The sequence below is a fragment of the Protomyctophum bolini genome (assembly GCF_963924005.1).
Source record: "Protomyctophum bolini genome assembly, chromosome: 8".
Taxonomy (NCBI): Eukaryota; Metazoa; Chordata; class Actinopteri; order Myctophiformes; family Myctophidae; genus Protomyctophum; species Protomyctophum bolini.
In genome coordinates, this window is record NC_137869.1 from 15,227,150 (window position 1) to 15,245,014 (window position 17,865).

At 44.8% G+C, this 17,865-nt stretch overlaps 1 protein-coding gene across 3 annotated transcripts in view; it reads right to left on the bottom strand.

The window, feature by feature from the left end:
• cpeb2 (cytoplasmic polyadenylation element binding protein 2) overlaps positions 1–1,434 on the bottom strand; it is a 29,119-nt gene extending 27,685 nt beyond the window's left edge. For 2 of the 3 annotated variants that reach the window (XM_080769344.1, XM_080769342.1), the window contains exon 1: positions 568–1,230. In XM_080769344.1, coding sequence (XP_080625470.1) covers positions 568–1,089 — 522 coding nt within the window. In that variant the 5' untranslated portion in view covers positions 1,090–1,230. Of the gene's footprint in view, positions 1–567 lie in introns of all 3 variants that reach the window. The other variant, XM_080769343.1, reaches the window with a different exon arrangement.
• Between the last annotated feature and the right edge of the window lie 16,431 nt (positions 1,435–17,865).

A 17,865-nucleotide genomic window follows, 5' to 3' on the forward strand; every position in this document is an offset into this window, starting at 1 on the left:
CCAACCTTAGGCCTGGTCCGTAAAGAATTATGGTTTAACTCGATTAATAAGCTATAGTACAGATAATTTAAGGGGCAGTGGAATCGTATGGGTACCAACCCCTGTAGATTTAACGCTCGGCTTGGTGGTGACGTCAATACTGTCTATATGTCAGTGGTTTTCAAACATTATCATGTCAAGGACCCCACAAATTGATGTTTTTCACCGCAGACCACTGTTTGAAAAAAAAATATATATAATATATAGGGGCCCCTGATAATAGACGATTTGTCAAGATTGACCTACATTTTGTCTAAAATAGCAAATCAGCTATACTTTCGAATATAGCCGAAAAAGAAAATGGGGCTTAAGTGTATACTGTTCCTCATTTTTTCCTGGGGACCCACTGCATGCTCCGTCCCCCTGTCCCCTAAGGACACCAGGGGGTCCCCACTAACCCAGAGAACCAGTATAGGCCTCTAAAAGCAAGCAGAATACATATTTTTAAGAGACTCTGGCCTACTGGATTTATAATCTCTTCTCTACTTAGTTTGATTCGATGTCATGTTGTCGTTGTGACAAACTCACCTGATGGTGGTTGTAGTTGTTCCTCTGCTGCAGAAAGGCGCCCTGGTGCTGGTGGTGCATCTGGGGACTGACCGGGGACCTGCGGTTCTGCTGCTGCTGGGGGACGTTTATCTGGGGTGAGAAGGGCCCGTTGAAGCCCTGCACGTTGATCCCGCCGCACGGATTAGCAGACACCGGCGAGAAGCTCTGGAAGAAGGCCGGGTTGACGGAGGAGGGGATACCTGGGTAGAACCCGTTGTCAGAGTCGGTGTTGTTGGGGATCTGGTTGATGGCGTTCGCGTGGATGGCGCTGATGGAACCGGGGACAGGAGGCGGCGGCGACGAGCTGGTCTGGACCGACCACGGGGTTCCGAACCCGGAGAGGGGAGGCGAAGCCGAACCGGCGCTGCTGCCGCCGCCCGCGCTGTTCTGCTGCATCTCCTGGGCGGCTTGGAGGCTCGCGAAGCCGGCGCCGAGCCCTCCGGACAGCATTGCGCCGGTGCCATTGCCATTATTGATATGGTGGGCGATGGAGGAGTCCATTTGGATCGTGTGTGTGTGGGGGGGTTTCACGGAAGCGAGCGACGAAGACGACGCAGGCGCATCGACTTGGGTCTGTTCAATCCCCGGGTAGAGCCGCTGGTCCCTGCCGGGCGACGAGGCTCCGCGCTGGGCTGCGCTGTGCTCAAGTGCTGCCTCTGCGGCAGGTGACTGGCTGCTCCTCTGGCACTGTGTGCTGCTGGAGCTCAGCTCGGTGTGCTGATGTAACTGCTGATCATGTATGTTCCGGTTGTTGTGCTGCTGAAGGTCACAGATATACTGCGTCGGACGAAAACGATCCCGGTCGAATTCGGGGGTAAATCTATAACACACTGGTGGTGATGGTGGCTAAGAGGGCTGCTGTCTGTATGTAGTCCGCTGCGGCTGCGGTGCTCGTGGTTCGGGTTGCTGTAATGGATGTTCGGTCTGGTTCAGTTGTTTGATACCATTCCTGTCGATCCTCGCGTTGACGTTGCTGTTGTGTTTCTTCTTGTCCTTCTCGCTGGGCCACCGGCTGCTGCTGGTTGTGTGGTTGTGGTGGTTGTCAACCCCGCAGGCTCATCCTGCATGTTCTGATGATGATGATGAAGATGATGATGATGCAGAGCGGCTGACAGGAGCAACGGCAGCGGGGACGTCAAGGACGAACCGGGCCGCAACCGGCCGAGTGGCACCGGAGGAGGAGGAGGAGGAGGAGGAGAGGCCGAGGAGGATCTGAAAGGTGCGACTCAGTCCGCTCAGTAGACTGCTTATGTTATCTGACAGCAAGCCGTGATCACCCATTTACTGTTGCAACAAAAAACATATATTTAGTCGTGTATATATAGTCGAAAATGGAATTCAGTCTTTTTTGATAGAACAGTCTAGTAGTCTTCTTTGGAAAGAGAGAGAGAGAGAGAGAGAGAGAGAGAGAGAGAGAGAGAGAGGAGGGGTTCGAGTTCGACCTATCCAAATAAATAATAGCCTAGTAAATGATTAAAGTCTGCCTTCGTTTTCTCTGATTCTTTTCTTTTAAAGACCAATTAACGTGGGCCTTATCTGTCCTCTATATGTGGTCCATGGGTTGGTTGTTGGGTGAGCCCCTGCCTGCCTGTCTCCTCTCCTCTGCTCTGCTGGTTGGTTGTACCACCGGTGTGTGTGTGTTCTGTTGGTGCTGCAGTGCCTGCCTGCCTCCTCTCCTCTGCTCTGCTGGTTGGTTGTACCACCGGTGTGTGTGTGTTCTGTTGCTGCTGCAGTGCATGCGGCAAGAAGGATTAAAACATCCCCGAGTGGAGAGACTACGTCACGGCCGCGTCACGCTTCGCAACGCCCCGCCCCCGGTGAACGCCGGCCTGCAAAGAAGAGCGCCGCATTGTTTACGTCATGTTTTTCATTATTCATAAAGTGCAGTTAGGCCACACCAGAGCCATAGAGTAAGACAGAGTTACGAAAACTCCGTTCACTTCATAGGGCCAGTGGACAACAAATAGGGACAAGTCCTGGACCGGAAGTAGGCAGAAATGCATTGCACCCTTAGATTGCACCCAGGAAACAGCCCAGCTTTAATGATCTTAAATCCCTTTATTTTAGATTGTTTTGTAGTAATAATCGACGTACAACATAAGCATTATAGAGACTTTAGTTGTCACTGTACAATACTTCAGTCGTCATGTTGCACACATGCCTAAAGCAGATTATTTGCGCCACCCTCATTGAAAACAATGTATTTCAAACTCCAGCTTGTCCCAGTTCAGGCTACATGAACTGCGCTCGAGTGCTCCGCTTCTTCCCCCTCAATATCGTAACTCTTCTATATGGCTCTGGGCCACACCACAGTACCGCATTGGGCTATATACTTTATACTTACTGTCGGTAGGACTGATGATGTATAGACAACTTAGTGTTCCATTTTGGGCACTCCGCGTAAGGGACGGTCCATACCGTCCATTACATTATTTGGCCTAGATGCAATCAATATACTTTACGCTATCCGGGACTCAAACCACATTTCTACCCCTTTCAAGCAGCATTATAGGCTAGTTATTGCACATGCATGAGCTCCAGGCAGTGCTACCTGTTATCATCCAGTAGGCCAGATGTCCTACCCAACACCAGGGTCAAAGGTTATGTCTCAATGATGGAAGAGATGTGGGCTCACTGTAGGTCTATATTTTAGTAACAGCCTATAGGCCTATACCATTTATACTGTAGGTAAAAATAGACCTACTGTTTTATTCATTTCATTTAACTGGGGATCGTGGATTTTGCCGCTTCAAGGGCCAGTCCTCAGTCTTTGTTCCAAAAAGCTCAAGATTGTTTGGTTTCCTGAGCTTAATAGGCCTATGCTACATTATAGCCTATTCATAGCCATGCATGATGTGTCATTATTAGGCTATTATACTAGCCTATGAATGATAAGTACCAGGGGGTGGGGCTAAAACTAGCTACTTCTGGCTATGTGCCACATACTCAGTGTGGCACAACCTCTTTTCACCACACACGGTGGTGTGTGTGGATGCGTTCACGCTATGTGCGTCACTTTACGCACACACAGATCCTGCAGCTAAATATAGCTTATTATTGCATACTACAGTATACGGGTAGGCTATATCTGCCAGACAGTCACAGCAGCGCATGCTAAAGGAGATGATTGGATCCTCGCCGCCTGCACTACAACAAAGCTGACATACATTACAGAGTATAGGGGAGACAGACCTTCTGTAGTGTGATCACCCTTCATCATTGGTGGACTGAACATTATGTTTGTACCTTATATTTTTGAGGATCTGTACTTTACTCGAGGATTTCACTCCACTACATTTCAAAGGCAAATATTGTAACCTACTTTTGGCTTCACAATTTCTAGGAAAGAAAAAGCACATTAAAGGGACACTTTATGATACTGGATAGGGGGAGGGCTGTCTTAAGGCCTATTCATAGTCTGGATTTTTGGTGGTGAGGTGACCACCGCTCCGGTGGTGAGCTGACCACCGGAGCTGAAATAACGTTGAGCGGTGGTGAGTAAAAACAGAGAGAAGGGCTGGAGCGGTGGCGGTGGTTTGCTCTTCACCGCGGCTCGTGACGTCATGTTGTAGTTCGGTGGTCACCCCACCACCGTAAATCCAGACTATGTATGAGCCTGTACTGAGACAACATGTAGTCCAGGAAGTAAGTGAGCCCAGTGTCCATGACATCAGAGACACTGGGCTCACTGCTAAAAACTAAAATATCTAAAACCACATATTACACACATGAAGACCCCCAGGAAAGTGTGTAAATCTTCTAAATGTCATTAACATTGGCAAAAAGGGTGAAATGTCCCTTTAAGTCCTAATTCAAATATGGTGAACATAGCAGATGCACAATGCTTGGCAGTGGCACACATTACGAGCTTGTAGATTTTCTATTTTCGCAGTTGGGAAATCTTTGAATTTGTTTGGAAAATGACCATTTGCACACTCTCAGAGGTATATAGGATTTTATAGGCTATAGTGTAGATTTGGTCGCCAGAGATAGAAAATTGTATCAATGGTCTATCGCATATCAAACTGGGGATCCTTTTTTAAATTAAAAGGTTTGACAACTACTGCTGTAATGGACCCCTTTAAAGGTGACTGATGTGAATATTATGTCAATTTGTATGTATTATATTTCTGCGTTTGTATGTGAGAGTGGTTCTAATGAGGAAGGCACATACCAGACTACAGTGATGTGCACAGGATCAATGTACCATCTGCTCCCTGCTTAACGATGATGGCAGCTTATCTCAGTGCATATACTGTACATGCACAGCCCTGTACCGTCAAGTCACCCACGCAGAAATGGATTACTAACACAAAAATACAAAAATTGCAATTGCTAAAGACCCCTCCACCCCCACAGCTGTAATCGTATTTATAGGCTAAAGATAATAAAAGTCACCTTAATGACCACTGCGGGACCGCTGCCAACAACCATGCAGGCTGTCTCTTTTGAATGACATGAGCGGTCATCAATTTGTGTTTAATGACACATCCACGCACTGTGCAGGCGTGTGAAGCAATGTGTGGCTGTGAGTACATTATACAGTCATCAACACACCCACATTGTTTAACCACATTGACCCTGGCGTCCCGATTTTCAAAACTCGTATGAAGTGAGGGGCGCCCACTGTGGCTGCCACATGACGTTAGGAGTGGGGTCCTGTTTAAAGACAAACCATCCATAGACTTGGCTGTCACATGACGTCATTTCTAAAAGCCAGACATTGGGGGGCTAGCGCCCCTCAAAAATGTGACGTGTTGTGAGCTTGTCGTCAAACCCCTCAACATAGGATTCACCTCCAGCTGCTGATGGCTTCATTTGGTTCCGGGACTCTGTCTCCCCACTCTCTGTCACCAGTGCACCTTCAGCTGTCAGGGGAGGTAAGAGGACACTGCGCCCCCCCACCCCCCACACTCAAACACACATTGGTGGGACGGTGCCATCTGGGACCTTATGATGGTGTGTTTGTGTGTGTGTGTGTGTGTGTGTGTGTGTGTGTGTGTGTGTGTGTGTGTGTGTGTGTGTGTGTGTGCGCCAGTTGTGGGGGGCAGGTGTGGTAGTGTCCAGGGCCGATGGTGGTGGTGGTGCTGAGCCATCATTGGCTGTGATTAGCCGGTCTGCAGTGAGTGCTGATGGGAGTTCAAATGGGGCAGGCAGGCTGCCAGCTGCTGGCCTCCGATGATACGTCTGTGTCGGGGGGGGGGGGGGGGGGACTGGGACTGGGACTGTATGGTGGCTGGCGAGGTGGGGATGTGTGTCCTTCCTCTGACTCCCAAAGCCCCCCCCCCCCCTTCCCAGCTGGCCCGGAGGCCCCTGTTACGTACATGGACAATGTGACACTTAAAGTTGATTATCTAACCTGGGCATAGTTCAACGTCAACGGTTGAATTTCCCACATGCTTAGTGGTAGCCTAATCTATGCAGCTATTATTTTTCTATGTTACAGTTTGTGTTTTTGTTTTTTGAGGTGTCCAGCTTTCAGGGCTTGTGTAAACACAAACATTGAAGACAAAAGTGAGGACGCAAATTGTGATGAATGAAGATAGGTTGAAAAGTGGTGAAATGGTCCTTTAACAATAAAGAGAATTTAATGTTTGTTTTGTCACTATTTGTTTTACATCACCATTACATCACCTAATCAACATTTAATTTTATATATTTAATATATTAGCGCCCCTCACTTCACACAGGTGTGATTTTTTGTTTACCACTTTTGTCAACACTATTCTTAGTCAAACTGACCTGAGTTACAGCTGCACATGGACAGCTTTTTTCTGTCTACAACAAATCTCGTCGGAATCTCGTTTGAAGGACCAAAATGAAATAATTTAGCTTTTATATACTCATACTCAAACTTGAATCTTGAATCTATAATGCTGATATAATGACGATTCCTGAGCCATGTGGTCAGGAGCCTATCTCCTGTTTCCGTAGCGTGAGACAGCTAGCTTGATGTACAGTACAAGTATAGTATATCCCCTGAACATTATATTCTATATGTCACTGAGACTTACCCCAATCCAATCTTTAATGCTGAATGCCAAGCAGGAAGGCAGTGGTACTGGGCAGGTCTACCATTGTATTATAGTCCATGCCTTGCCTTGGTATGACTTGGCCGTGGATTGAATCCCAGACCTCCCAATCACAGCTGGGCAGACACTCTAATCACAAAGCTACTGAGCTGGTGGTATAATGATATACAGTATGAGTATGTGGAAAATTCACCCCACCCCGAGACACACACACACACACACACACACACACACACACACACACACACACACACACACACACACACACACACACACACACACACACAGGCGTGCACAGACATTTAGAGGGGAAGGTGCTCAAGTGAAAAAAAGGGCACCTTGTGCAGCGCGTGGAACCGGCCGGTTGCCTTAATAGTGTGAGATTTATAGATTTTAGGGCCTAAATAATATATTAATATATCAATGTCACCATGGTCCACATATGTACACTGTAAAAAAAAAAAGGGCTCATTGCTGTCCAGAAGGAAGGGCAGGTGTGCTCTAGCACCCCCTAGTGTCTATCTGTGCACGCCACTGCACACACACACACACACACACACACACACACACACACACACACACACACACACACACACACACACACACACACATAATATGCACATGGATGCATCCCTGCAATGCCTGCACATGCTCACTGGCAGTGACTGGCAGTCGTGTGCTGCACCCGTGATTTAAAACTGTGGCCCGGTTGCGTTAAGACCCGCCCCTGCCAGCCTCTCATTGGCCTACCGACACTGCACGCCTCTGCCCCGTAGTGGGAATGTACATACGTAGCTGGCAGATAACGTCCCAAAGCTGGGGGGTACAAAAAATTGGTACAAGTCGAGGGCCGGACTGTGTTTCAACACACAGGTGGGGAGAGGGGTAGCTGAAAGTTGACCACAAGTGATATACGTTCACTGCTGATCAATAGTGAAGAGAAGACGCATGCGCTTGCGGGCCCTCGATATGTGACAATGCACTCGCAATACATTGTGGGACTAGTATTATGGTGGTCCGTGCAATATACCAGAGGGCCAAAGATAATTCATTCACGGGCCTGATTTGGCCCCAGGGCCTTGAGTTTGACATATATGCTCCAGATGTTTAAATCACGCCTCAATACTTACCTTTATTCCTTGGCATTTACAAGCACAGTATGAGATGTTTTCTGATGTTCAATGTGACAATGTGTATGTTGTGTTTTTGTGGGTTTTTTTTACTGTAAAGCTGTTGTTTTTAAATGTGCAATATAAATATAGGTGGTATGGTATGGTATGGTATAATTTGTATGTGGCACAAATACTTAAAGGGGCATTCCACTCATTTTCAACATTTTACTGTAATTTAATTTAATGTCATTAATATACCTTAGAACTTTTTTTCCCAGATCTCCAGTTCTAGGAAACACAGAATGGGGGGACTTTTTTATTATTTCCACACAACAGCTCTAAGGTATATTAATAATATTAAGGTGTAAACAAGTGTAATGCTTAATTGGGTCGTCCATTCACAGTTAACAGTCTTTGTATTGAGTTTGTGCTTGAAATGTACTGTAATTCTGCAAACTGTTATATTTCAATCAATCAATCAATGACATAATAAAATGTTGAAAATGAGTGGAATTCCCCTTTAAGTAGCCGTGTAATAAGCGGGATAATGTATGGCTGAGTGGTAATTGTTTATATATAAATCACCTTCAGGCTCCGCTGTCGGTGATTATCTATAAACAATGACCACTCAGCCATACATTATCCCTTACTAATGGCATGCTTGCGTTGCTGCAGGAACGAGCCGATAGGAGAGGGGTGTGGAACGCGTGTGTCGAATGTGAAGTCGGTGGGTCAAACGGTTCTCGAGTTACGTACCGTACACACATGCACGTACGCACGCACGCAGAGACGTGGCGCATTTATAGTAGGATGTTAGAATGCCACGCCCTGCAGGCACCTTACTACTTCCTATTGTAGTAGTAGGAGGGGGGCCAATAAGAGGCAGGCGGGTGTGGGTCTTTACGCAACCGGGCCACAGCTTTGAATCACACGTGCTGCACGGCTGGTCATTGTGAACACTGATCACTACTGGTCAATTAACCAGAAATGTATCGTAACCGACATCTAGAACCAATATACAGATTTTTCCCCCCTTTAAATATTCGTTCATTAATCGTAATAGAGGCAAAAGTTTGAAATAATCGTGATATGGATTCGAAGTCGCATCGGCCAGTCCTAGTGTTTCACAATGAGCAGCCATGGTGAGCAGCAGCTCAGATGAAGCAGGTACGGTATAGGCTGCAGCAGGATTCTGTGGTGCTGTTGGAAGCACTAGCTCCCACTGGTACATTTTTTTTTGTCAAAATTACATTTTTGCCATGAACAGACAATATTACCAGAAACACATAAAGAGCTAGCCCTGAATGACCATAACAGTTCTGTAACTCTGAGTGTATGGAACCAAGTACACTATCAGAGTTAAGGCCAAGGGGGTCCTTTCAAATAAAGCATTTGAGATCCACTAGTACTAGTTGATCTCCTAATATGCCATAGTGTCATAGTAAATCAGGGTCGTCATACATATTCTGAAGAAAACATGGAGACTTGACATTCAACAATTGGGTCTCATGATCAAAATAAGAACATTATAATATAGTGTGTAGAAAAGACAATCTAAAATTTGCCACGGACAAGACCAAGTTTTGCCACGATATATCTTGTCTGTGTACGGACAAATTTGATGACTGTGATTGACTGTGCTGGAAGCACCAGCTGGCCCACTGCTTGTGTTGTGAGCCAGGGTTCTGTGGTGCTGCTGGAAGCACCTGGCCCACGTACTGCTTGTGAGCCAGATCGCATTTCATGCTGTTTGCAGAAGCACCTCCTCCACTTAGCCCTGTCTGAGAGCATGTCCGACACACTGCAGCTGCCGTTGTCATAGCAACAGGTAATCTGCATTTCCTTTTGTCTATTTGATTACTCTATTTACCCCCCCCCCCCTCCCCTGTGTGTGTGTGTGTGTGTGTGTGTGTGTGTGTGTGTGCTTTAAGGGCTAGGTAGTGTTGGGAGGGGGGCATTGATCTGCCCATCCTGTTTGACAGACCTGTCTGTCAAGTGTGACGAGTGTATTGTGATGAGTGGGGTGTGTTTAGGGCTGGGCGTATATGAAAATATCGTAATCGAGGCATAAGTCAGAAATGGTGATAGTGATTTGAAGTCATATTTTCAGCACTAGTACGAGTGCATTCCAAATGAGGCGTGTTCTCCTCTCCCCTGTTCCTACCTCGCCACACAGGAAGTGCGTCTCTCAGCCACGGTACTCCGCACAGAGCTCTTATTTCATGGATGTCACTGTGCTGAGAGAGGAGAGGAGCTGTGGGGGGGATGTCACTGTGCTGAGAGAGGAGAGGAGCTGTGGGGGGGGGGTACTACTTACTTACTGTAAGTCAAGTACAAACGTATGAGCATCGTCTATTCATACTTAGGATATTCGACAACTGCAGACCCACAAGATCACAGCGCTTTGTGATGCGACGTGTTGTGAGCTTGTAGATCTTAAATTTTGCTAAACATTTTGAAGATGAGTGATTAATTAATAATAATAATCTAAACCTGCAAAGTATACCAGTATCTAAATCTCTCAAGTACATGTGGTGGAGTAAAAAGTACAAATATTTGCAGAGGTTTAAGTATGAAGAAATGAAAATACTCAAGTAAACTTGAAATTGTAATCAAGCACAGTACTATAGTTACTTTACACCACTGGAGAGGAGCAGTAACGCTATAGGCCAGCTGCTTACATAAGTCTCAGCCAATAGGCAGAAATGCTTGCAAGTGCAACAAAATCATATTTGTGCGACGTAGATTATACTATTTATTCTTCTTGTGTACCAAAGGTCAGCCTATCTGTGCCTGGGGATCAAATAACAGGCGGCGTGTGTTTGTGTTTACCTGAGGAGTTGATGTGGTATTATTGGTTTGTTAAAAGTCTTTTGGGCGTTTAGTGGAAGGCTACGGGAGGGTTATTGTTGTGATTTGCAGCCGGCGTGGCCTCCAGGACCGAGATGTCTTTGTTCCACTAAATTAGCCCTTTGTTGTGACTCTGTGGCCACTGAATGGCTCTCTGTGTCGCTCACTGATAAAGCCCCTACAAACAGTCCTCTCACAAACACGCACACACAATACTTGTGCAGATTGTAGGAAGGCAAATTTTATAAATACCATTTGACCATCATTTTAACCCAAGCCTGAGTGAGTTATTTTGTGGGGAACCGGTGAAATTGTTCCCACAATGTCTGTTTCTCAAATTCTTGGCCCTTGGAAGTATAGTAATAAGTATGCACACACACACTCACGCAGTAAGCCAGCAGTAGCAATGTTAAAAGCACATCAGATCGTGGCCTTACAAGCAGATTGTCACACAGCACCCTGATGACCTTATCACTACACTCCAAACGGCCCTCCTCAACCCCCCCCCGTGAGCAACACCTTTCTAATTGTACAGCAGCAGCAGGCGCTGCTGTGGAATCAATCAATTCAGGTTCCTCCTCTCTGCGACTGGTATCATTTGTGGTGGGCTGGAGGGGCAGCAGCAGGCCTGGTATCAGTGTGGAACATATTTGCATTTTATTGCCCACAGCAGAATGCTCGTGTGGACTGATTGGGTTGCAGGCTGACAGGGCTGGCAGGGTAAAAGGGATGCTCACATCTGTCACGCTTTGCACAAATATTATGAGAGAGAAAGGTACAGGTCGAGTCACCGTAGTCGACACTAAAATCCTCATTTGAACACTCACTGAGTTTCAGGAGTAAATATATTCATCATCATCTATGAAGATTTTAAGATTCCATATTTCAAGATATATTATTCAAGATTCTTCAACATCTTCTTCAAGATATAAAATTCTTTGTTTTGAACATAATGGCATTAATAAGGAACAACAAAAAAAGAATAGCAGCAATAAAGAGAATAAGGAAGTATGTACAATGGTCAATTGTTCATCGTAGCAGACTTTGAAATTATAAAGTAAATTATAAGGTAATAACCACTGAACCATCTAACCACCTAAACATTGTGAGTACCGCAATGTTAAATGGGCTCTTCTTTCCAAAATGTAAAGAAATATTGAGGTGCCTGTATGCGAAATGAACACTATGGATGAATTTGACTGTGTGGCTGTACATTCAACATAGGTTCCACTGGCCATGGCCACAGTGATCTTTCATCATTGTTAATAAACATCACTGTGTCATCTCTGTTTCTCTCACTGTTATCAAGAGGTTACTGTTGTTACTAATCCCACCCTGCTATTCCGTGTGATTACCGACCATCCATCACATCTGTCCAGCTGCTAAGCTATATGGCTCACGTGTGAGTGTATGTGTGTGTGTGTGTGTGTGTGTGTGTGTGTGTGTGTGTGTGTGTGTGTGTGTGTGTGTGTGTGTGTGTGTGTGTGAGAGAGAGAGATAGAGGTAGAGGGCCTTATCTTCGTGTCAGGATAGATTTCCTCTGCGTGCTGCACAGAAGACAGAGAGCTGTTGTAACAGCAAACCTGAGCAGAGCCTACAGCGCAGCACTCTCCAAGTCTCCATACATGCGTGCTTGCATGCATGCAGAGATGACGGCAAATAATGCAACAATACAACTTTGGTGGGGCACACAGACGCCCACTCACTCACTCACTCACTTACTCACTCAGACACACGCGTGCGTGCGTGCGTACACGCACACAAGCTGCAGGCAACAACAGTCACAACAAACGCCAGTATCTGTTTCAACAAACAAAGGAGATACCTGCCTAGACAGACAAACACACATGCGTGCACAGCACACACGTACGCTCAAGCGCATGCACATGCACACACATGCATGCACATGTGCGTATGTGTTCTGTTTCAATCCATGAAAACACCAGCCATACACTGTATTCAATCATTATATAATGCAATTATTATTAAGTAACGCAATTAGATGAGTGTGTGTGTGTGTGTGTGTGTGTGTGTGTGTGTGTGTGTGTGTGTGTGCGTGTGTGTGTGTGTGTATGTGTGTGTTTCCATACATTGTCAGAGGGCATCTGAAGTGTCCCCAGAGCGGGGCTCCAGCTGCGGGGTCAGAGGTCAACGATGACAGGCCCGGGCTCCAGATGCCTGATGGGAAGGAAGGCAGCATGTCGTGTGTGAGGACAGCGGTGACAGTCCTTCATCATGTCAGTCATTAGCCTCCATCCATAGACATTATGAACTCATCTAGGGGTGGCAGTCGCAGATGTACTCTGGACTGGGCTGGAGAGATCTACGGCAAGATTAAGCCAAAGTACATAAAGACTTTGTAATTTCTGTACTTTACTTTGTACAGAAATGATACTTTTACTTCTCCCCTATGATTTATTGTATAGTATTGAACACACAGGAGGGACCAAAATGGAAATAAGCCCTCTGGCCTTTCTTGTGTTATCCTTTATAACATTATTGTCTCCACCAGGCCCGAAGAAGGCATGGGGAGAGAGTATGTTTTGCACTCCGTCCGTCCGTCCGTCTGTGAACAGCTAATCTCCGGCACCGTTAACCCGGTCGATGCCAGATTTTGCACACACACTCCCTGGATGCCAACGATGAACCTCTGCCAATTTCCAGAACGGCCTGTTATAGCGCCACCAGGAGGCCGACTTTTAAAAAACATTTTTTTATATTACTCCTCCAGATTCTGTCCAAAAATCCCGCGAATCGTTACACACTATCTCTATAGTCATGTGTTCAAGATGGATCTGTCCGATATTTCATATTCCATCCTAATTGGCTAACATTGGCTTTCAAAGTTTGCAGGATTGACCCTTTTGAAACAAAAAGCCTCAAATCATGAACCCAGCGTGCAATTTACGTGAAATCTTTCACAGACTTTCCTACTAGGCTGAGGAATATATCCCACCCTTTTCACAATGGCCTGTTATAGCGCCACCAACAGGTGGATTTTAGCAAAACACATTTTTGGAACAAAATGCCTCAAATCATCCAATTGCCATCAATGGTGTAAGAACAAATGGCCCCCTTTTCACATATGCCTATTATAGCGCTACCAGGAGGCCACAACCTGACCTGGCCTGGTGGAGCCCTGTGCCCCGAGTGGCACTTTTTCTAGTTATAAACTGTACATCTGCACTTTTTGCAAACTGCTAATAAAGTATTCAATCAATCCAAAAATTGTACGACAAATCGCCAAAATATCTGATCTACACACTCCTAACACGTTGTTGCATAATGACGTGCTGTGAGCTTGTATTTCAGATATTTTGTTTTAAACTACAAACTTACACCTAATGCCGAACCACCGATCCGAGAGATATGCCCAATGCCCATATTAATGTTGGGTTGAATCACAAAAGACACATATAATAATACATGTATGGTTTCTGTTGTGTCTGACATCAGTGCTTGACCAGCCACGTGGTTAGAAAGTGGTCAAAAAGCTTAACTGTTGAAGCCCAGAAACAAATTAATGAGTTCATTCAATAATTCATCATTTATTTATGTATAGATTTTGGAAGCCATCGTTATGCAAATTGGTGTTTTTGAAATCAATAAAAAAGGGACAACAGTCTTTTCTGCTCAGTGAAGCAGCATGAAACAGCTCATGCCAGCTAATTGTTTGTTTGGCGATCTTGTAGATCGTCTCCACAAATTCAGAGGCATCTACACTAGATTGCATATTTCTGTTATATTGTATCATTCAAAGTCAAATGACCTTCCAGTGCATAGGACCATATTATGTTTAATCAAGTCAAGTCAGTCAATTGAATTTGTCATTTCACACTGTGTAGACTCAACATACTTCACATAGAAAACCAATCCAACTAAATGCATTTTATACAAAGAGATACACATTGCCAACACTACCCATCTACCACCTCCTCCCCCACACACATACACATTTATAAACCCACCCCATAAAACAAATGATTACAAGACCCCCACAATCTCTCTCTCTCTCTCTCTCTCTCTCTCTCTCTCTCTCTCTCTCTCTCTCTCTCTCTCTCGCTCTCTGAGCATATATGATTAAAAAGCAATGGACCAAGAACTGACCCCCACAGTAAATGCTAAATTCATCATATTTGAAACTACCCAGAGACACATGTAGGGAAAGCAGGGAAAGTTCTGTCTTTCATGTAGGATGACAACCAGTTACAATCATGGCCAGATAGGCCAACAGAATTTAGAAGGCTATTAATTACTGCAATTTATCATTATTAGCCGTATACATTAGCAGTATTTTCTCGGTTGCTTAAACACAAAAACAAATCACACCCATGTGAAGTGAGCAGTGCCTTTTATCATGATGATGAAATGCATACAGTATAGACCCACATGATCTCACCATGCTGCTACGGACTAGACAGTAGAAACCCAAAGTAACATGTTGGAGCGGTTAGCACTGCTCAAAAACAGTTCGGTAGCACAAAAACACATCCGTTTTGTCATTCACACACATGCACAGACACACTCGTGCACGTGCGCACACAGCGTGTACACAACACCCACACACACACGCACGCACGCACGCACACACGCACGCACGCACGCACGCACGCACACTTTTTTTAATTGAATTGTCTGCAACGATATAAGCACTATATTCATCTGTCCAAATAAATTGTTAATTTCACTATTATGTACTATCAACAATCAAATTCTCTCAATATAATAGAGTAGCCTACATCACAACCTAAACTCATGGACCACAGATGCAAACGCTGGCCCCATGACCCACCAATCACAATCACACAGGGTCAATAAATAGGGCCTAGAGGCCTGTCCATGTGCTTCGGAACAATGGATCCTCCTAACAATGCCCAAGCAAGCCACCCTGTCAAAGTGGGTCCATACATACAAAACACCACAGCCCTTTTAACCATTTAACCCCTATATACTTCACTGTACAACAAATAGCGTAAATAGCCGATGTACCAGCTCACAGCGCTGTAAGCTTGTAGGCTACACACAAATGTAGTAACTGACATGGGGAACATAATTTTGATCAGATATTAGGGCCTGATGCAGGACCTGAGATGATGAGAACACTGATGCTGAGGAAATAGGAATTAGGAAATACATTTTTACAGTTTTCCCCCTGTTCGTGGACTCTTCCCGACATGTTTTGTCAATGTGACAGATTTCAAAAGGTCTGTTTTATTTTATTTTTATGAACAGTATGTACTATGTAGGCATATACACTCGTATTCCCATTATAGGCCTTTCCACAAAATGTAAGAGGTATTTGCAGGTATAATTGTTGTTTTGAATTCCTCTATACCACTTTCTGTGGAGCCCATAGGCCCTATTGTCGTCTGTGCTGAAGAAGGCCGAACTTGGTCTTCAACCCCTTAATCTGGCCTACAGAGGACTTGTTGAAAGCATCCTGACCAGCGGTATCACCCAAGCTGAGAGTTGTCAAATGTGTGTAGAGAATTATTGGATCAGACCTCCCTGCCATGGACACAATCTACAGACAGCGCACCTGTCTTATCTGTATTCTTCTCTGACTCTTTTTTAATGCTGACCCTGGGAGCTGCACTCCAATATTTCCTATGCACTTGTGCAAATGGCAAATAAAGTCTATTCTATTCTTATCCTTAAACTTCTTTCCCTTTTTTACTGATTTGATTTTTTTAATAGGCCTAGTTCAAATAGCCGATCTACAAGTGTAGATGTAGATCGAATAGTTGAACAACTTTAAAATGTAATTTTTCTCCAAAATAGTAAAAAAAACAATCAGACCTGTCTGAAGTGATCGAGTGGTGCAACAGCGCCCACAACTACTCTGTCATCAACCATTCCAGCCTGTCAAAGTGGGCACTGGTTCGAGGAGTGAGGCCAAGTAGTAGCCTGAGTTTGTTATGGGAAGTCTGGAGCCTTGTTTTAAGGGCCTTTGAGGTGCTGTGGTACCAAGAGGGATTAAGGGATGCATGCATAGTCAAATAAACCTTGTACGAGGGCTCTAAACATATGGATAAGTCGGACATACAGACATAGAGGGACATATAGGGACGGACGGACATTGCTGGTTATAGCAGAGTTTGCACCACTCAAAAAAAGAAGTTTAGGGATAGGCCTAAGGGGTAAGGAACTGACGAAGAAATACGGCCCATCTGAATACATTATAAAATATAAACGGATTATTATACCCAACCTGTCTTAATAACACGAACAACAGCAGTACGTGATAAAATATTTGAGTCACTTCATAATTCATATCACTCAGAATCACATTATGTGAGTAAAGTGAAGGATAGAATAGAAGTCGCCACAAGTCAGGATCGGCTAATCAAGGCTAATCCAATTAGCAGAAGATCCAGAAACAGAACATAATGTTTATCAAGGGGAGGTGGTTGCACAATGGACGCGGTTTTCGGAAAACCGATGGAGAAACGACGCTAAAAATCAGATAAACGCGCTGTGTGCAGGGAGGAACCTAAAGCATAAAGATAAGATAAGTCACACAACCTTACATGACAAACCAGATAGCCATTGAACGACTCTGATAACAAACGAACGTTTACTTGTCTTTGGCTAAACAATGTCGCCATCATGTGGTGAGCTTGGAAACATGCTTCGTTATAAATCAAAGTGCAACACGTCCATGTTGCGCATCATACAGATAGATGGCCTGAGATTATTTATTTCTATTAAAACTCTCCAAATTTAACTTAATTCCTCCAAACAGACCATACAAGACACCGTGAAAACTATAAAGAAACAAAATACCTATTCGTTCAGCCTCAGGTCATCTCGTCTCGCCCCTTTGCCAACTCGCTAAAAGTGAAGACGGCTCGCCCCGGAATTTCGAAAAGTGAAGACGGCTCCCCCCAAGCCGTGGATAGCTCGCCCCCAAAGCGTGGGGGCTAATCAATTAGCCTTGATTAACCCAAATCACAAAGGGGCTCGTATTCTTTGTTCAGTTAACTTGTGACTCTCCTCTGATTAGTGAGTCCACACAGGTGCATCGAATTATTGACATGTTACACTGAAGTCTCTCAAACAAAGTTTACCACATTACCACTGTAGGCTACATTAAATCATTAATGGTCAGGGGATCTTAGTATAATCTGATCGACAGAAGGAATTTACTTTAAAGAAACACGTTTTTTTCCTCTTGTTTGTTTCTGAACAAATGCATCATTTGTGCATCAAATATTGGTTCATTTTTCTAATATTCTAGCCCACAAAATAAATCAGGACCATGCTTCAAATTTCGGACGCGT